Here is a 21,892-nt window from a genome sequence, read left to right as displayed (position 1 = left end):
CTAAGAAATCCAAGTTTATGTAGATATTCTGAGTTTATTTCTTTTTCTATAAGGTAAATACTTTGGTTCCCTATCTCTGGAGATAAATTAACACATTTTTTAAAATACTGTGCTCCAGCAGCCTATTTCCACTTTTTTTGAGTCTAGTAGCCTGTGTATGGTGGAAAATGTGCTGAATTTGAAGCTGCAATAGGTGGTTTTCAGTCATGCCTTACAGCCCTTTGACTACCTGATAATCCTGAGCTAATGAGTATCTCTGAATTCAAATTATTTTCGTCTTAATTGGGCATTATTTTATTATCTATGCTTCATAGGATTATTCTAAAGAAGAAAGAGAACATTACACATCATTTAACTTAAAAAGTAATTTGCTAGATGTTAATGTGCTGTACAAATGTAAGTTATCTTACTCTGTTTTCAGAATTTATTCATACTTCATTATCATATCATCTTATAGTCTCAGAATAGTGCACATCAGTAAAAGAAACTGACTTGAAATGTTTTGAAACTTGTATTAAAGTTTTACCTTTTACCTAATATATAGGGCCTAAGGAAAACATGATAATTTAATTTTGCACCTGCCTGAATTTTCACGATGAAATTACTTATCCTCATACTAAGTATGCATTTGGAGTGGGCTATATACATTTCATTTTCTGGTTACTGGTGACCATGCAGTGGCATCACTCTAATCTCTGAACTGTATGCTTTGTGCTGCAGTGACACTGCCATAGTTGTATAAGATCCCTAGTATTTATGAGTTTCTTTCTTTAATAATTAACCTATAAAAAGTTGAGTAAATCTGTCCCTTCTATAGTCTTTAGGTCTTTGAAGTGCAATTTCGAAACGCTCCTTCTATAAGTCTAATATTCTACTTCCTGTTTAGAATGTGATGTTGAAGGTAGTGGCCTATACTAAGCCAAAGACAGCTCCTATTAAGTATGCTCAGTTCGGCTTTTGATTCCCAGATGATCTGGATAACTGTTTCTGACATTTTTTAATGTTACATATTCATATTGGTTTTATGTGAACTAATAAAAGGCACAATTATCATTCTAATCTTCATTATTATTATTATTACATATAGAGATTATTAGTTTAAGTTGTATCCAAAAATGTTTTGGCTGTATTCCAAGTAAGCATAGCCAAACAGGATATGATATACATAAATTCTTCAATATACTCTTGAATAGACAAAAACTGCTATAGAAATTATTAGTTTAATTTCTTCATTTTATATAAATTTGGCTTCTGCTCAGAGAGCATAATTAGGTTGCCAAAGGTCATAAAATGGCAGAGGCTCGACACTCTAAGAACCTAAGTCACTTAATCACTTAATTCAACCCACAGCTTTTCTGGTCTGATATAAACATATACCTATATTATACATGCACAAATACATATTTATAGAAGTATATACTTAATATCAGATATAATCTTTTAAACAAAAAGCCTGAAAGACAAGCTACCTTTGAGTAACTGACCACTGATCTCCCAACTTTGTTATGTATGTATGATTTCCCAGGCTTTGTTATGTTATAGTAAATTATGGATAATACCTCCTGGTCTGCCTGTCTTGGAAATAGCATAACAACAGTGAAAGTTTTTTAAACACTTATGCTATTTTTATGTTAGATATCTCAACTGGAGAACAAATAAGTGAGTTTCTTTTCTCTTTGTACCTCCTCAAATTTAAAGTTGGCTCTTTCTTTAAATTATGAACTCTGAATGAAATAAAAATTAATAACTTTAATGAAAAAAAATATTTAAATGGGACTTCTACCCACAATCTGGAACACCTGGATAATGCATCTACTACCTTGTTCAGTTTCATCAAGAATATTTAATTGTATACAAAAATGTTTTGGCTATATTCCATGTAAACATAGCCAAACATAATATGATACACATAAATTATTCAATATACTCTTGAATAGACAAACATTGTTATAGTATTTATTGTTTCAAAAAAGCCTTTTCTTGTATCTCGTTTAAATTAATGGTTATTTCTTTACTGGTACAAATTAATTTGAGACTTGCAAGATCCTATTGTGTTTGAAAACACAAAGTAGAATGCATTTCTAGGTCTTAAACTGTATTTAGAATATGGCAACTCTATAAAACTACCTTCAAATAAATTTAATATTCTTACAGATTTTGTCCAGAAAATATAAAATTTCTTACTTTTCTTTTTCTTCTTTGACTGGTTATCCTCAAGTTCTAAAATATAAAATTTCATACATGACATATTTATTGCTGTTTTCAGTGCTCTACTATCTTTGCTTAAATATTTAAATTTTAGATAGGATGTATATAGAGACACTCAGCAGAGTCTGGGCAGTGACTCTAATAACTAGAAGATATACAGTGTTTATGTAAAATCTGAGAACCAGAGAGCCCTCTTTTGTTTTTTATTTCACCAAACTTTTAGTCATTTTTTTCTCATTTTGTTGTTCAGGGAAGCTTTGCTGAAAACCTTTCATTTCTTCTGGAAGCTTTAAAAAAAGGTAAATGTTAACATATTCAGCTGTATCAAAAGATATATTTTAACTTTATTTTTTCCTTGATTATAAAGGTAATATAAGCTTTTACCAAAAGAAAAACTCATAAAATACAGAAACATAAAAAAGAAATAATGATCACTGTATTCCCACTATTATAGCAATGATTATCTCAATTAGCATTTGGTTTCTTATCTTTATTCACCTGCTGTATGTTATTGATAGAGATAAATTTGACATTTTACAAGAATAAAATTATCTTAACTATTGTTTTGTAATCAGTGAATTTTGGTCTGCATCACCATTTTTATGATTCTCATCTTGTTTTATTAGGTGCTATTTATTAATCACCAATTATGGACTTGTGTTTCTAATTTTTTATAATTAAGAAGAGATACTTAGATGATCATCCAGATATTTCCTGGGGTAAATTTCTGTGGGTAGAATTCTGGGTTAAAAGGCACTGTCTTTAAAAGAATGAACACTACCAAATTATCTTAAAGATTCACTTTGTAAAAGTATTCGATAGTACCTTTTTCTTCACAACCTCAAAAACAATTATTTTTATGTTTGCCCATCTAATAGAAAATCTTTCATCTCTTAGTTTAGTTGTAATAATTTTGTTCTTTGTTTTATTTGCATAATTCTGATTAATTTGCATAATTCTGATAGTGGTGATGCTTATCATTTCACGTTTTTATTGACCTTTGATATTTCCTGGTTTATGTACAGTCATGTGCCACATAACACTTTTAATTCAATGATAGACCACATATGTGGCAGTGGTCCCATTAGACTTTAAAACCGTATTTTCACTGTACCTTTTTTGTATTTAGATATGTTTAGATACACAAATACTTCCCATTGTGTTACAGTTGCCTACACTATCACATGCTTACAGGTTCATAGCCTAGGGGCAATAGGCTATGCCATATATCCTAGGTGTGTAGTAGGCCATACCATCTATGCTTATGTAAGTACACTCTGAGGATGCTTGTACAATGATGCAATAACCTACAATACGTTTCTCAGAACGTATCTGTGTTGTTAAGGGAAACATGACTGTATTTCCTGTTGGGTCTTTGACCTGTTTTGGTAATATTTATCTTATACTTACTTATCGGAATTTTTGTGTTTCATTTTTCTCTTCCCTTAAGTTTGGTTTGGACTTTTCTGCTGAACTAGAGTTTTACGTTTTCCACAGTTACGTTTATCTAGAAAGTTTTTTCACTCCTTCAGATTATGAAAACATTGACCCATGTTTTCATTTAATATATATATATATTTGTAATTCATAATTAGTTTGGAAATTTTGATTTGACCTGTAAAGTAGGGATCTAACTTTGAATAGACTAATTTTCCCCACTGATGTATAATGCAATATTTTATCAAATATTAAAATTTTATATTAGTACATAGGTCTCTTTCTAGACTTTTGAGTAATTCCTTTGGTTTTTTACCAGTATTAAATCATTTAGGCACTGTATTTGTTATTTGTTGAAGTAAGTCTTTCTTTTGTCAGATAATAGTTTTACTTTTTAACACAAATATAAAGGTTGTAAGCCTAAGGTTACAGGAATTCTTTTACTAAAGTAGTTTCCATCATTGAAGTGAGAAAAATGTAACAAAGAAAATCATGTGGAACTTTTCCCCATGAAAAGCATTTTAGTTGAAATGCTGAAAATTGTGCTTAAAGGGAGTTAAAGTGCTTTCGTTAAACTTTATAATCTAACCATTGTTTATAAAAAGTATTTCTATGAGAAATATACTTTGCATTTCTACTCAGTAAACAACTCTCTTTTAAAGCATTAGTATTGTTCATTAAGTAGTGACTTCTCTTATATTTTAATCCTAAATGTTTTGGTTCTATATAGGTATAGAAAAGTCTTTTGCCAATTTTGTAATCATTAAATAAGAATTATGTTTACATAATTATAAAAATAATAGTCTTTAGTCATTTAAATGATTTTTGACATTTTTCAAACAAACTAGAGTCTAGGAACTAGACTGAACTTTTTTTTTTTTTTTTTTTTTTTTTTTGAGACAGAGTTTCATTCTTGTTGCCCAGGCTGGAGTGATCTTGGCTCACTGCAACCTCTGCCGCCCCAGTTCAAGAGATTCTCCTGCCTCAGCCTCCTAAGTAGCTGGTATTACAGGCAACCGCCACCATGCCCAGCTAATTTTTGTTTTGTTTTTGTTTTTGTTTTTTAATAAGAGAGGGAGTTTCATCATGTTGGTCAAGCTAGTCTCAAACCCCTGACCTTAGGTGATCCACCCACCTCAACCCCCCAAGTTCTGGGATTGCAGGCATGAGGCACTGTGCCTGGCCTAGACTGAACTTCTTGAGAGCAGTAGGGGCTATGATTGTCCTTTGAATAGTTTCTTTTGTTGAATGAATGTACATGCATCAGTAAGTGCCCTACCCAAAGTACGCTATCAGTATGTTTGTAGAATTAAGTTTTAAAACCTGAAATATAGTAAATAGCTTAGAAACTGAGGAAAGGTGGATATAATTTCTTGTTGTAATGCTCTTATTTTATCTTAGGTGACCGAACTAGCAGTTGCCCAGTGATCTTCATATTAGATGAATTTGATCTTTTTGCTCATCATAAAAACCAAACACTTCTCTATAATCTTTTTGACATTTCTCAATCTGCACAGACCCCAATAGCAGTTATTGGTCTTACATGTAGATTGGTAAGTCTTTCTCTTTATTAAAAAATTTGATTATAATATTTTAAAATTCAAGCTTAATTGCTGACACTACTAGTCTTTTTTCACTTATTTTGTCATTATGTTAGGCATTTAAAAAAATTTGTTTCAGCAGTATTCTGCTTTTCAACTCAAATTGGGGAAAATGGGTAAATGGTTACCTTAGCCCATTAATGAATACCTCCCTCCTTCCAGTAAAATAACTGAGGAAAAAAGTATGAAATCAGGTTATGCTAATAAATATAATTTCTCCTTTCCTACAGCTCTTTTTCAGAAAAGTGAAACTTTATACTAATTCATATTTCAACAGTCCTCCTTCCAGTGCTGTTTCTCTATAGAGTGACTGTCATTTGCCCCTCCTTCCCTGTACTCTCTAGCTTATTTATGATGCATGGCTTTAGTATAAACCTCCCTCATACAACACTGGCTGGTGCTCCACATTATCTTTATTTCTCCTTGCCAAAAGCAGCAGGCTATGACAGGGATCAAAGAAGCACCCTCCTTCTTGCCAAAAACAAAAAAATCTTCCTTTTGGTAGAAGTGTCTGTGGCAAGTGTTGTTGACCCAGTGTAGGACCAAATAAAAGGTCAGTAGCTTCTTAGCAGTGTTATCAGATGTTCTTTTTTGTTCTGTATATATAATTCTCCAACTGTTTAGTTCTTTCAAGTGTAATTTTTTCTTTTCTGAGATAGAGTCTTGGTCTGTGACCCAGGCTGGAGTGCAGTGGCACAATCTTGGCTTACTGCAACCTCCACTTCCCAAGTTCAAGTGATTCTCCTGCCTCAGCCTCCCGAGTAGCTGGGACTACAGGCATCTGCCACCATGCCCAACTAATTTTTGCATTTTTAGTAGAGATGGGGTTTCACCATGTTGGCCAGGCTGCTCTTGAACTCCTGACCTCATGGTCTGCCTGCCTCGGCCTCCCTAAGTGCTGGGATTACAGATGTGAGCCACCGTGCCTGGCCTCAAGTGCATTTTTATCTCCATCCATGTTTATAGGGAGAAAGCAAAAGGATAGAGAGAGTAGTGACTGTCAGCAAGCATCTTCTTCCCTACTGGGAGTAATCCCATTTTTGTTTTTTTATTTTGTTTTTACTATTCCCTGTATGCCCACGTTGCCAACTTCTGTCATTACTACCTACTACAAAGACATCATGTACTTCCATCTCTTTTCATTCCCAAGTTTAGGCTCTTAATTGTTGCTTGTGTAGATTATTACTTTCACTGTCTACCTAAATGGGTGACCTAGAACTCTTTCTTAATAGAAAATAAATGTGCAATATCTGTATCTCTGAATATAACCTTTCTTCTCTTTTAGTTCACATGGTGGCACTATACTTTTATTTGACCTCATAAAAACATTCAAAATTTTTTATTCACCCTCCCGCCTCTACCTCAGGCTGTTAAGTCTTTCCTGTCCTCCTTCTCAACTAACCATGATCTCCTTTTGCTCACTTGAATTCTCTCCGCTATATCATGATTTTTTGACCTGGGTATTACGAGAGTCATCTGACTAGACATGGAAATGTATATTTCTGGGCTTAACCAACCCACCTTTTAAAAAACTTTATTCTGTAATGTTTCAACAATATACATAGGAGAGAATAAATAATGAACCCTGATTTCCCTTCTCCACTCATTGTCAAGATTCAATTACTACAGACTAGTTTTATTTATACTCTACATCTCCCTTCATTCCCTCCCTTCATTATTTTGAGGCAAAAACTAGGTATTATGTCATTTTATCAGTATTTTTCTTAATGTAATTTTAGGAGATAAGGGCTCTTTAAAAATATATTTCCCTAATATAATTGTTATATTAGCTGTAATTTCCTAGTTATCAAATAGCATGTCAGTGTTCATATTTGGGGTTGGGAGTTTTTTAAAACGACTTTATTGAGATATAATTTATACCAAGCAATTCGCCCATTTAAATCATACAATTAACAGAGTTTTTGTTTATGTATAGAGTTGTGCATTTATCACCATAATTTAAGAGCCTCATACCTTTAAGCCTTCACCCCAATCCCCTGTTCTCTCCCCAGCCCTAAGCAATGACTACTTTCTGACTATTATTTTTGAATCATACAACATATAGTTTTGTGTGACTGGCTTCTTTAACATGTTTTCAGGGGTGATCTGTGTTACAGCATATATCAGTCCTTTATTCCTTTTTATTGCCAAATAATATTCTGTTGTATAGATATACCATACTTTGTTTATCCATTCATCAGTGAATGGACATTTGGGTTGTTTACATTTCTTAAGCTATTAAAAATAATTCTGCTGCAAACATTCACATACACTTTTTTTTGCAGTTATCTGGTTTCATTTCCCTTAGTTGTATACCTTGGAATGTAACTGTTGAGTAATATGGTATTCTGTGTACTGTAACATATTTTGAAAAATTGCTCAAGTTCAGTATTAAAAAGATATTTAGGAATGACAGTTCCTGCCATGTATGTGACTTAGGAAGACAGCTTACCTATTGTGCTTTTGATGTCTTGGATAGTTCCAATGCCTATCAGTTTTGTGGAAGTATTTTCTTCATTTAAGAACACTTTATATGTCCTTACAAGTAGTACATGTTAGTTATCCTTTGGTTTTTAGTGTTCTTTGACAGTAAATTTGATTCCCGATTTCTTAAGGAAAAATAGCACAAATACAAATAGGGTCTAAAAACATTACTATTTTTAAAAAAAGCCAGAAGTTAACTTACAAATGCCATGTTGCACTTCTGCCACATTCCTCTCCTAAAGTTGGTTCCTGCTGCCTATCATGCTATTAATTTTTTAATCTCAGTTCTTCTATTCCTTATTGAAACTCTTGATGTTACTGTGACATGTAGCTCTTCAGTATAGTCAGTTAACAATCATATTGGGTCTTGGAATGTTACAGATTAGCTGAGAGTAACATGGTAAGAAAAAGGCATGGCATCACCAAGCCAGCAGATGCCGGTAGGGGGAGGGGATTATTTAGTTTGCATAAATGTTTTAAGTTTTTATGTATTATAGACTAAACATTAATAATTATAAGTGATAGTTTACTTATACCTCTAACATTGATACAGTAGTTTTGTTTTGTTTTGTTTTTAAACATGCATCTTACAGAGATTTCTGTTTGTTTTTAAGGATATTTTGGAACTCTTAGAAAAAAGAGTGAAGTCACGATTTTCTCACCGTCAGATACACTTAATGAATTCATTTGGTTTTCCACAGTATGTTAAAATATTTAAAGAACAGTTATCTCTACCTGCAGAATTTCCAGAGAAGCTTTTTGCTGAGAAGTGGAATGAGAATGCTCAGGTAACTTAAAGGGAATACAGTTAAATGTTCCTTACTATGTGATTTAAAGCAATTAAAACACAAATTTTAGAAATTAGTAAATTAATATAAAGCTTCTAATATTGCTGGGGTATAAAGCTGCAGGAATACAAACTATATACTTTTCAAAAATTTTCTTCTGAAAACAGACAGTTGAAATGTCATATCTCCTAAATTCTCTTTTTTTTTTTTTTAAGACAGGCTTTCACCATGTTGGTCAGGCTGGTCTTGAACTTCCAACCTCAGGTGATCTGCCTGCCTTGGCCTCCAAAGTGCTTGGATTACAGGTGTGGGCCACCACTCCCAGCCAAATTCTATCTCAAAAGAACATCACAGTTACACTTTAGGATTTCTGTTAGTAGTTTGATATTTTACATATTTAGCAATAATAATAACTAGTAAATAATGATAAATGTTAGTGGGTCATACCTATTATGTGTGGATTTTTTGTTTTCCAGTTTTCATTAGCGACTTCAACTTTTATTTTGTTGGGCCTTAAGAAGCAGTCCAGCCTGTGGCACCTCTGGTTATATTATCTAATAAGAGACATATCTCACAGTCCCTGAAGACCTGAGAGTCTTAGACACAAAGGCAGATTCTTATGTTGTTTTAAAGATTTGCCAAGTCTTTGAGACTGTAAGTTTACCTGTGCTTAAAATATGCTCAACACACTAGCATCTTTTTAATATTATGCTGACAAGAGGTTTCAGTTGGGAAAGAGAAAGGAGGGAGTACACAGGTGAGTGTGTATTTACTAACATAATTGAAAAACATTGTTAATGAATAAGTCCCTTATGGTAGACTCTCAAAAATAATTGGCCTCTTGAGAGTGAAAAATAATATAGAGTCCCTGGTTCTGAAGGAATTGGGAAAGACTGATTTATAATATTAAAATACTGGTATGGATAATTAGATCTTTGAATAGAATTGCACAGTCTATGTTCACTGACTCTATAGAAAAGATTGTTTTATTTTAAAGCAATAGTGATAGATTGTATTTTTGCCATGAATTCTTAAATACCAATGCCAAATTGGAAGTGTTTTGCATTAGTTTGTTCTTTAAATGATTATTGTTTTGATTATAAAATAGTCTCATGTAAGTACTAGTTTGTCACATTTCATTTTTTTAATCATAAAAGTTTATTGAACAAAGTTTAATCAGTGCAAAAGAATAGATGATAAATAGTGGAAGTTTCCCTTAAAACTATGCCAATTTTCCCTTCTACTATGGAGTAATTATTTAGTCTATAACATTGCAGAGTTTACATACATGCTAAATATGTTGTTTTTACAGAAAGGACTCAAAGCCTACATATTTTTATATTACTTTTTTCCCCATTGTTATGACTGATAGTTTCCTCTTCAGTACAACTCTACATAATTCTATGTTAAAATTGCTGACATTATCTTTAAAACTCAGATATTGTGCCTTGATATAATTAGGTATGGATCCTGTCTGCTCAAATTAATCTTGCCTGGGACTCAGATCTTTCAGTTACCTGTGGCAAGTGTCTTTGATACTGTTTCTAATTATAGGATTCCATCTATAGGAGCACTTTCTTTGTAGCTGGTACTCCCACAGTGTCCTCTTACTGGGGTCTGGTGTGGACCAGACCTCTGGATCTTCAGCTTTCAGGTCTACTTTTCAGTGCCTCACAGACTTTTCATCTTCTATAACTCCTAAACTGATTGTCTTATTCCACCAGTATGTTTTTTTGGTTGTTTTAGATTCAGTGTAGTCTTTCATTCAGTGTAGTGTTTCATTTAAATGTCTGTACTTTCCATGGACTCTTATTTTTTCCATACCTGCTCACACTTAATCTTCCTAAAGTGACTACATGGTCCAGGATGGCATTGTGCCATCCTTCATCCCCTGTCCTTCCCAACTGCCATGCATTCTGAGCATCCAAAAGTGAGTATATAAATAAAGAGGATGCTGGGAGTTACTGGTGATCAAGCATAACTCTTGCATGACTTGGAAAATAGTAACCATTTGTTGCTAGCATAGCTCAGCTCTAGCTTTCTGGACTTTTGTTGCATACTTTAAATCCCCTGAATGTGAGCACTATCCTGTCATCTTTTTGATAGTCTTAGTAGTAGGTTTCATTAAGTAGAACCAGCATCACTGGTGTTTGTGTCTCTGAGTTCTAATATTTTCTTCTCCTATCCTGATTGTCTTATGCCTCTCTTTGGTATGTGAATAAAATGAGCTTCACTTGAAAAATCTGTCAGCACCATGGTCAGAGTCCCTGCCTTGTGGAATAGGGTGGTAGCTGCATTAAAGGAGCTATTCTTTCTCTTAGTGCTGATAATCCAGCAGGTTATTTTTAACGGCAAGATTAAACCAAAAGCAGTGATACAGATAACATGTCACACATGGAATCTCATCCAAGAAATATCTTCAAGATAAGATTGAACCTGGATATCCTGCCTAATTTGAAGGTTTGTTTTAGCCCTACTTCAAATGACTCAAGTAAACAGAGCAGACTCTATCTTACCATGGCAGTATAAGAGGGATCCTTTAAAAAGAACACTCGAAGGAATCATACCTTATTCTCCTCAAATGAAATCTCCCAAAGTATTGTAGCTAAATTCAACTGGTTATTGATAATAGCCTTATCCTCAAATAGGGTACGGTGTTTGAATCAAGATGGCATTAAAAATGTAATAAAAGAGGTAGACAATTTTTTTGTTTGTTTAAATGGCTCATGTATATAAGGTAGGCATTTTAAAAAGCAGATTAAGTAATTATAGAAGCAAGAAGGTGAAAACTTTCAGAAAGAGGGAGATGGAGTCAAACCACTAAAACTAAATAAATGAAGTAGTAAGGTGGAGTACGGAAGACTAATCTCTGAAGCATCATGTCAAAGAGAGGCAAATACAGGTTTTAAAAATAATTGATTCTTGCAAAGAAAAGTTTTAGAATCAATTTTGTCCCAGGTGATTTTCTTTAGTTGTCCTAAGTGCTCTGATTTTACCACGTCAACTTTTACAAGTTACAGATTACAGAAGCCAAGACTATAGTTTGCCTGTGATATTTAGCCACGTATTTATCTTCCATTTTGCAATTTTAAAACTGTGGAAAAGCTAAAAAAATTTTATAATTTGCAAAAGGTTTGTATTACTTTGCTTTGTTATTTTATGTTCACCTTGTGTACTTCCAAGGATATTCTACCATATTTGTGACAGAAAAATATACATACAGTAACAGGAGGCCCTTTAAAATACAAAGAGAAGACTAGAAACAATAACAAGGGAGTGGGAACTATAATTAAGACAATCTATTTCCTGAGAGTATAAAATTTCATTCCAGTGGACTAGAACTTACTTCTGAATGTGGTCTTCTTAGAGTAGAAAAAGTAGACATGTAGTTATAGCTCTAGAAAATACAAAAATGCTTAGTTTTTTGGGCTTCTCTTTTAAAGGGAAAAAGAATCCTTATTCCATGCAGATGACTTTTGAAAAATTATGTCAATCTTTTCTAAGCCTTTCTTGGCTCTTTGACCTTGGAATTTACTCTCTTTTCCTGTAATCTTTTCTTCAGTGCCAGTGTTCCTCACCTTCCATTTAGCCCTAATGTACTGCAGTCACTGGCCTCTTTAGATGCTGCTTTCACAAAGGGCCCTTGTGATCTTTGAATTTCCAAAGCCATTAGCCTCTTCTCAAATATATCTTATCTAAATTTTACAAAGTAGTTTATATCATTGAACCCCACTTCTCTCTTGAAACTTTCTTCCCTTACTTTCTAGACCTCTGCTCTGTCTTGGATTCTCTTCCAGTCTTTGGTATCTTTCTTACTTTCTTAGTTTTTCTCTTTTCCCACCTAATACTTAAATATTGATAATCCAAGATTCATTTCTTGACCATATTTCACTTTTCACAGGCCTTTTGTTTCCCATAGATCATCTGTGATTTTTTTCTTCTATTTTTCAAACACTTCCTTCTTTTCTGCTACCACCTAATTATCTACCAGATGTATCTCCTATAAATTGTCTTAATTTTCTTTTGTCTTCATACAACTCAGATAATTCAGACCCTCCTTACCTCTTGTCTGGACAGCTACCTCCAATTAGGTTTTTCTGCCTTTGTTTTTTATACATTCATTTTGCCAGTAACTGAAACTCCAGTATGTGACTACTCATTTTCTGCCAATATGCCATGATTTTCCCACTACTCATGTTGTTCCCTGTAACTGAAATGGTCTTCCCTCTTTTTTAAATCTCTTGTCTCATTCAGTTTAAGCATTCTTTGCAATGCTTTACCTTGTTTATCTAGGTACAGTAACTCATGCTTTTGTGTTTTTGTGCTGCATTTTGTTAATTTCACTAGTATGACTGTTTAGTTTCCCTTATTCAAGTAGAAATTTTGGGTTAGCAAGGATTGTTTTGTCACTGTGTTCACTGAATTAATGTAAAGAACATGATAGGAAAATCAGTAGACTGGAAAGTTTCTTTTGATTTTAGTGTTCTACAAATAAGACCAACATCTGTTTACTAATGAATTAATATTAGAGTTAATAAGGTACACCAACCAGTAAGGCAAAGGATTATATAGGTTTAAAACCACATCTTTCCTCAATTTTGACTTTTTTTTTTTTTTCCTTTAGTGTCTCTCAGAAGAGAGAAGTGTGCAGGAAGTACTACAGAAGCATTTCAATATCAGCAAAAACCTGCGGTCATTACACATGCTATTGGTTTGTATTAGTTTTGTTTTTATTGCTTGTTGATGTTTTTTGTTTTTTAATAGTAACGGGGTCTCACTTTGTTGCCCAGGCTGGTTTCGGATTCCTGGCCTTAAGCCATCCTCCCACCTCTACCTCCCAAAGTGCTGACATTACATGCATCAGCCTCTGCTCAGCCTACCTACTCTTATCATTTTCTGTCTTTCACTAGACAATTAAGTTGTTGTGGGACTTGCTTAAACCTGTAGGTAAATTTTGGGAGAATCCACATGCTTACTACATTGAGTGTTGCAAATCCTGGAATGGGCTTCATATCTCTTTTTATTTGATTTCTTGTCTGATTGCTTTCATCAGCATTTTAGTTTTTACTACACAGATCATTTAATGTGTACACCTAAGTATTTAATTTTTGTTAAAACAATTGTAAATGGTGTTTTGAGGTTTTTGTTTCCACATATTCTTTACATATAGAATATGTGATTGATTACACATATATACACACACACACACACACACACACACACACACACACACACAATATATATATAGAAATGTGACTGACTTTTATGAGTTGATTTTATAGTCTATGCTGAATTCACTTATTCTAGGGGGATTTTTTTTTTCTTTCCAATCTGTATGCCTTTTATTTCTTATCTTGCCTTTTTGCAGTGGCTAGAATTTCCAGTGTTACGTTGTATTAAAGAGTGAGTGTGGACATCTTTCTTGTTCCCAGTCTTGGGAAGAAAGGATTCAAACTTTTACCATTAAGTATGATGTTAGCTATAGGTTTTTTTTATACATGTTCATTATCAAGTACAGGTAATCCTCATCTCTTTGTAACTTGCTGAGAGTTTATGATAAATGGGTGTTGGATTTTGTAAATGCTTATTCTTGATCAATTAACATGATCATATTTCTCTTTATCCTGATGATATATTTGATCACATTATTTTTTGAGTGTTGAACTAGCCTTATATACCTGGAATAAATCCTACTTGGTCATGACGTTTTGCCAAATAATTATATCTTAAGCTTACATAATACCAATATCAAACAAGAAGTACTTAATTGTTCTGCAAATTAACTTTCTTCACTAAGAATATTTGGTTTTAGTCTAATATTTCTAGAAAATTACAGCAAATATCTTTCAAACAGAAGATAGTTTTGATTTTGTAGAAAGGTCATTTATAATCCTAATAATAGAATAATGATGATAGTAGCTACCATTTATTGAATTGTTTAATTAAATACTACAATTAAACTTTTTTTCTTGCCAATCTAGTGGGTGTCAGAGGTTATGCTTGATGGTAACGTGTCTGTGACTATTAAGCCAAGTGCTGTAGATACTAGTAGTACCTATATTATGTCTGACCATTGGAATAATCTTACTTTTTATCCTAAAGAAATTGAGGCTGCTTAAAGCTAAATAACTTGCCCAAGGTTACAGTACTAGTATATAACAAAGTCAGGACTCAATCCAGAGCTCTCTGGCTTCAAGTTTGTGTCCTACTTGGCTATATGGTTCACCCATGTTTATATACAAGTTCTCTTTCCTCAGCTGTTTCTGCCAAGGAAATTTAAATCTTTTTATCCTATATATTTTCCCTCTATTATGAAAAGGATACTGCCATTTTCAGCAACAGGTGTCTTTATCATGAAGTAATTTGGGGACTAATAATTTTTAGAAGAGGAATATATATATCTCCATCTGGGAAAATATATCTGCCTCAATATTGTCAATATTAACAGCCATTGTCTTGCCATTTTTGATTACATTATTAATTCATGGCAATGAATTAAATAATGACTTTTTTGTCATATGGGATTCTTTGAGGGCTGCTTACTCATATTCTTAGCTAATCCCATTATTGATTGTCATTGAGGAAGCTCATTATAGATTACAGATTTTCAGCCTCTCCAGTAACCAGAGAAATACTACAATTAAACTTTTTTTCTTGCCAATCTAGTGGGTGTCAGAGGTTATGCTTGATGGTAACGTGTCTGTGACTATTAATATTTATTGCTGCTGCCAAGGTAAATACATGTGCTTTGGAGAACAATTTAGCAAATTAGGTAACTGGAGAAACATACTTATACTAATTAAAGAAACTCTAGTTACCTAATGCACAGGAAGACATGTCCGAGGTTGTTTATTGCAGCCTTGTTTATGACTGGGGACCAAAAAAAGGAAGAAGAAATGACAGATGTCTATCAATAGGAAATTAGGAAATGAATAATTGTGGGTATATACAAATAACAAATGAATAAACCAGAATTGATACTACCTCAACATAGATAAAATCTCATAATAGATGTTCAGTGAAGAGAGTCGTGAAGATACAATATTTATATAAAATTTGAAAATTACTCTTGTGTAATAAATGTATATGTAGTAGTACACTGTATTAGATTGGTGCAAAAGTTATCATTACTTTCAATGCCAAAAATGGCAATTACTTTTGCACTGACCTAATAGTATAGACATACTTGGTTGTTTTATGTGGGGAAGAGTAGAGTCCAATCCGGAGGAGATGGGCTTCAAGTCTAAGATCATATTTCTTGAGCAGGGAAAGTATCATGGATATTCAATTTATTATTCTCTGTTGCCTTTGTATATGTTAAAAAAAATTGTTTTGCCTTTGTGTCCTCATAGCTTAGCTCCCACATATCAGCAAGAGCATACGATGTTTGGTTTTCCATTCCTGAGTTACTTCACTTAGAATAATAGTCTCCAGTCTCATCCAGGTCACTGCAAATGCTATTAGTTCATTCCTTTTTATGGCTGCATATTATTCAACAGTGTATATATATATATATATATATATATATATATACACATACACACACACACACACACACACACACATATATGTATATATGTATATATATGTGTGTGTGTATATATATTTTATGTGTGTGTGTGTGTATGTATATATATCGTGTATATATATATATATGTATACACCACAGTTTCTTTATCCATTTGATTGATGGGCATTTGGGTTGCTTCTGTGATTTTGCAATTGTGAATTGTGCTGCTATAAACATGCATGTGCAAGTATCTTTTTCAAATAATGACTTTTTCTCTGGGTAGATGCTCAGTAGTGTGATTGCTGGATCAAATGATAATTCTACTTTTAGTTCTTTAAAGAATGTCCACACTGTTTTCTAGCAGGGCAAGGGATAAAAGACTACAAATATGGTACAGTGCTTACTGCTCAGGTGATGGGTGCACCATAGTCTCACAAATCACCACTGAAGAACTTCCTCATGTAACCACATACCACCTGTACCCCCAGTAACTTATGGAAAAATTAAAATAAAAAAAATTTTCATAATTAAAGGAAAAAGGAAAGGAGAGACAAAGGGAGGGAATACTAGCCAAGTGGGTCCAAACCAGCAGGAGAATGAAGGACAGGGATTGCCAAACTCTTTGCCCAGCTAATCACCTGTGCCCTATTTAAGGTAGAGGAGAGAGTTTCTTGGATAATTATGTCCCATATATAATAGCATGGCACATACTTATACTAAGAAACTATTTATTGTTTCTTTGAAATTGAAATTTAACCAGAGGTCATGCGTTTTTATCTGCTCAGTCTTCTAATCCTAAATGACCAAATACAACTTTTATGAAAAATACAAATAAAGAAAAAAGGAAATTTTTAAATACTTGAGTAGCAACTCTGGTCCAGGACCTCTGTTCATTTTTGGATAACTAAAGAACAAGCACAAGAGAAGTAGATTCTGTTTTCAAGGAGAGTTATTCCTGAGTATAAATGTGCTGGTTTTATTTTTTTTTTTTTTTTTTTTTCATTTTTTTGTACCATTGAACATAAAATAGCTAACTTCTGTCTAACTGAACACTAACCTGGCTGGATGACTGGGTGGTGAAAAAGTTTACAAGTAAGGCATAGATCTGCCTTTTGGGCTTGTGTTTGGGGCTTTTATTAGTAAGTATTCTTATTTATTTTCAGTTTCTTCTCCTTGCTCTACTCCTCTTTAAATATTGTTCTTCCAAGCATTAAGTAAACAAGATATGGAAGTGGAATGGGTTAAAGAGAGCAGCAAGAACTGTTTTTATGCTTTACATTTGTGGAGTTATATGACATATAAATTCAAATACTGTATTTTAATAGGACTGAATTTGAGAATACCTCCCTAAGCATTAATATTTACTCTCCCTTAAGAATTGACTGTACAAATTCAGAAGTTTTACACAGTAGTGTCTCCAAAATGCCCATGTAAATACGTAATTGTTTTTCTGATCCACATTCCCTAGATGCTTTCTTTAAATCGAGTAACAGCATCACACCCATTTATGACTGCTGTAGATCTAATGGAAGCAAGCCAGCTGTGTAGCATGGACTCAAAAGCAAATATTGTACATGGTGAGAACCCAGTTTTATTAATTTTTTAAATTGTTTTTTTTTTTTAAAAAGTTTGAATTTAGATAATTTAATGTTTCTTAAAATTACAATTAACATGGGCATAATGCTTTATAAAATACTTTTGTCTCCATATAGCCTTTAACTTAGTCTTTTTAAAGGTACTATCACTTCCATTTAAAGTTAAAAAAACAAAAAACAAAAAACAAAAAAAAAACAAAAAAACTGGATGCTCTGCCTCTTTTGCCACATTAGAAATCCAGGTAAAACTATGTTGCTGATGTTTTCATTGTGCCAAGAGCTACTGAAGAGCATTCACTGGGTTTCAGCTATTTGGGGTTCATTATTTCCTTTTGCAAACGTAATGAACCTTTTCCTCTCCAGGGGAAAAAAGGAAAACACAAATTTGAATATAATTTCCAGGAGTTTAGGAAGTCTCTGGATAAATCCTACCCAAAGGCCCCATGTGATTTAAAGTCACATAACAATTGAAGTTTTTGTTGTGTACTGTGGGCCATATGGTGAGTGCTTGATAAATTGTCTCCAATCTTTGTGACATTTCTAAAAGTTTAAAAGTATCTTTATTTTGAAGTTATGAAGAACTAAGCTCAGGGAGGTTAAGTAACTTAGTTGAATTGATATAGATAATAGTGATTGGAACACATTGAAATCTAGAAGAAATCTTGACCTTCACTCCTCAAAACCATAGATCTTTCACTATATTGTACTCCTTGGAAAACAGTTATTTTAGTCTTATGTGTCACTAAACTAATAGCTTTTTTCCCTTTTACTATAGGTCTATCAGTCTTGGAAATCTGTCTTATAATAGCAATGAAACATTTAAATGACCTCTATGAGGAGGAGCCATTTAATTTTCAAATGGTCTATAATGGTGAGATGAGACTTAAGTGGCTTTTTTCTGATTCTTACCCACTGCTTATGTGAAGATATAATATTGTCATTGCTTTCTACCCAGAGTTTCAGAAGTTTGTTCAAAGAAAAGCGCATTCTGTTTATAATTTTGAAAAACCTGTTGTCATGAAGGTAAGATTGTTTGCTGTTATTTTTCTACAGACAAGTATATTTTTTACATCCAATTTGATTATGTATTAAAATTGCACTTTCATCAATTTTTAAACATTAAGTATTTATCATAGAGATTTTTTTCAAAACAAGAAAATTATGTAAAAATGAAATATTTTCGAAAAATCTGAGGCGGCAACCAATTGTTTTAGTTTGTGGAGGTATACTGCCCTCTGCTGTCTGCTCATAGCACTTGCATCCTGAAAACAACTATTCAGTATGGTGTGATAGATACCACCTTTCCCTTTCCAACCCAAGGATTGCCTTTTATAATCTGAGCAGTAAAATGAGAAAAAAATGAAACTAAGAGCCATTAAGAAACTTAAAAGACAAAATCTCACTGGCCTCTGAGGCCATACAGAGAAAGTGTTATTTGGGGACTGAGTCATGAGTTTTAGAACTTGAGGACTTCATATAGATTAACATTGTCCACTACAAAGGTAATATGAGCCACATAATATAGTTTTAGATTTTCTAGTACCTGTAAGAAAATTTAAAAGGTGTAATTTTAATTATATGTTTAATTCAACATATCATTATAGAAAAACATTTATAAAGTAGTTTACGTTCTTTTGAATTAAAAGTCTTTAACATTTGGTATACATTTATACTTACAGCACATCTCAATTGCTTAAATATTCATTGGAAATTCTTGCTGTTTAGATTCCATAAAATTTATAGCTGAGAAAGTAAATTTACATTTTGAAATTGTTCTAAACATACTCAGAATTTTCTAATAGAACTGAGTATCCATTTTTAAGTTTAAATAACAATTGAGTCCCACATTGAACTGCTCAGTAGCCTAGTGTGACAGTGCAGCTCTTGAGGATTTTATGGAAAGAAATCTTTTTTAAAACAATGGACCCCCGAGTCCTTTGGTATCCCTTATAGGCCCTAGTAATCAGAATTTCATCTCTTGTAGTAACAAAAATGAGTACAGAGCATTGCCATTTCTTCAAAGAAACAGGAAAAGTATTTTACAACACTGGAGGACTTTTTCCCCCTGATAGTCTTAGTTTATGAGAGTTGTGAAAATGAAAAGTTTACCCAAGCATTTAAATTATTATTAATAATTTGTAGTTGCTCATTTCTGCATTTTCAATAAGGAATTATTTTGCTGTTTTGAAATATTTTAAATCTGTACAGTTCTATTCAGCTCTAACACCTGCAGCCCCCAGTATTTTCTCAGATATTAATGGTATCTGAGCTGTTTCTCTATCAGAAGAATTTATGTGATACATAGAGAATATGTTCCAGTGATGATTTTTACAGTGAGTTGTAAGAATATAATAGAATGCTCAGGAATCTATTTCACTGTGTCATTATTAATGGTTAGTATATCATGATTTAATGGTTTCTATTTTTTTTCATACTCTAATAACATACCTAACATAACACTCAAGGTTAGAAAAGACATAATACGTGAAGATTAAGAATAAGAGGAAGCAGACAGGAAAGAACCCTATTAAGATGGGGAAGATGGAAGAAGGCAGCTTCTTCCATAGAAGAAGGCTGTGACAGCCTCAGTCAGACTTCTTGGAGAAATAGGAGCCTATCCTCTCTCCTCCATGTCCATACTACCCTGCTGAATCTTTTTCTTACAGGATCAGCTGAATATGCCTAAGTGACTCAAGGGTCTTTTTCTGCCTCCCTTTCTGTTAGTTGTGTTAACCTTTCACATAGCAAAGCCTTACACAGGTAGAGACAAACTATAAATGTAAATCTGAGTAGCTTAGGTAATCAATCAGAAAATCTTATCTGATTCTTAGGTTTTTATAGAGAACTGGAAACACTATTAATTAAAGTACTAGGCGGAGCTATGATAATGAGGCTAGGAAGAAAACCATATCGTATATACTGAATTAAAGTTTTCCATGTTTACATTCAACAATACATGGACAAGTAGGTGTGCACTAACACTCCTACCTGATAATAGGAGTTTTTATGGAGTTGTGTTTTTTGAATGCTATTGATTGCTGTTACATTTTGTTTCCTGCTACTCTGTTCTGCAGCTGACCAAAATGCTAACTGTTCTCTGGGTTTACTTTGTTACTCTCCTCTCCTATTCAACCTAAATTATTTCTTTCATCTTTCAGGCTTTTGAACACTTGCAACAATTAGAATTAATAAAGCCCGTGGAAAAAACTTCAGGAAATTCACAGAGAGAGTACCAGCTGATGAAACTGCTTTTGGATAATACTCAAATTATGAATGCTCTGCAGAAATATCCCAACTGTCCTACAGATGTGAGGCAGTGGGCAACATCCTCACTCAGCTGGTTATGAATATCACCAGTGACTTCAACTTTGGCACTTCATTCATACTTCTCTAGAGAATGAAAAACTATTGTCCTTTAACATGATATGCTAAACATTTTATAAATATTTTTGTACTTATGTGAGACTTGAACGTGTACTGTCTTGGCTGTGTCTTGCCTTTTAATCATGAATAGTTACATGATTTATCATTTCAGTGATTGAGATTACTTTGTAAGTTGCAGTTCAGAAGAATAAAATATGACTGCTTTAGGGACTAGACCATGTGCTTTTTTAACACACACACATACACACACACACACACACAGATCTATTTGAAGAACTCACTTCAAGACCATGTGCTTTTTTAACACACACACACACACACACACACACACACACACACACACACACACAGATCTATTTGAAGAACTCACTTCAACCTAACAGGTAGATCTCTTTACAAACCTTAAACCAAAGGAGTAAAAAAAATAATAATAATGGTAAGAATTGAAGTGTAATAAGTAACCTTTGGTACAGTAGGGATGCTGCAGGGTTTTTTTCTCTGTCCACATGCAAATTATGGATTCTATCCCAGACCCAGGTTTTCTAGTTCAGGAGACTAACCAGCTTAGTCAGAGGGTAGTTCACCTGGAAGAAAAAAGCCAAGGAATTTGAAGATTTTTCTTCTAGACATCTCAAAATGTGGTACTCATACCATCCACATCAGAATCCCTTGTAGGATTTTCTAAAATTACAGATTATTGAGCCTACCATAGGTCAAAAGGATTGGAATTTGCCTTCTAAACAAGTATAGTCATGGCACCACATAAGATTTTGGTAAGTGACATTGTATATATGAGGGTGCTCTCATAATACCATATTTTTATTTTACCTTTTCTATGTCTAAATATACAAATGCTTACCATTGTGTTACAGTTGCCGACAGTAT

The 21,892-nt window shown here is 33.3% G+C and overlaps 1 protein-coding gene and 1 long non-coding RNA gene across 11 annotated transcripts in view; both read left to right on the top strand.

Moving 5' to 3' along the window:
- The window catches only part of ORC4 (origin recognition complex subunit 4), a 69,041-nt gene extending 47,947 nt beyond the window's left edge, over nt 1-21,094 (top strand). For 6 of the 10 annotated variants that reach the window (XM_032286255.1, XM_032286256.1, XM_032286247.1 and 3 more), the window contains 8 exons: nt 2,459-2,507; nt 5,047-5,198; nt 8,345-8,518; nt 13,143-13,229; nt 17,497-17,605; nt 18,399-18,494; nt 18,579-18,646; nt 20,782-21,088. In XM_032286255.1, coding sequence (XP_032142146.1) covers nt 2,459-2,507; nt 5,047-5,198; nt 8,345-8,518; nt 13,143-13,229; nt 17,497-17,605; nt 18,399-18,494; nt 18,579-18,646; nt 20,782-20,970 — 924 coding nt within the window. In that variant the 3' untranslated portion in view covers nt 20,971-21,088. Of the gene's footprint in view, nt 1-2,458; nt 2,508-5,046; nt 5,199-8,344; nt 8,519-13,142; nt 13,230-17,496; nt 17,606-18,398; nt 18,495-18,578; nt 18,647-20,781 lie in introns of all 10 variants that reach the window. The other 4 variants (XM_032286248.1, XM_032286246.1, XM_032286253.1 and 1 more) reach the window with 2 other exon arrangements.
- Nucleotides 13,252-15,396, top strand: LOC116556897. Its single transcript, XR_004271236.1, has 2 exons — nt 13,252-14,511; nt 15,197-15,396. It is a non-coding gene; the product is annotated as an uncharacterized LOC116556897 (long non-coding RNA).
- Nucleotides 21,095-21,892: the final 798 nt, after the last annotated feature.

The sequence above is a fragment of the Sapajus apella genome, unplaced genomic scaffold (assembly GCF_009761245.1).
Source record: "Sapajus apella isolate SASKATOON/1434 unplaced genomic scaffold, GSC_monkey_1.0 scaffold18, whole genome shotgun sequence".
NCBI classification, from domain to species: Eukaryota; Metazoa; Chordata; class Mammalia; order Primates; family Cebidae; genus Sapajus; species Sapajus apella.
The sequence above is the reverse complement of the archived record's forward strand: the minus strand, read 5'-3'. Positions and strand labels throughout refer to the sequence as shown.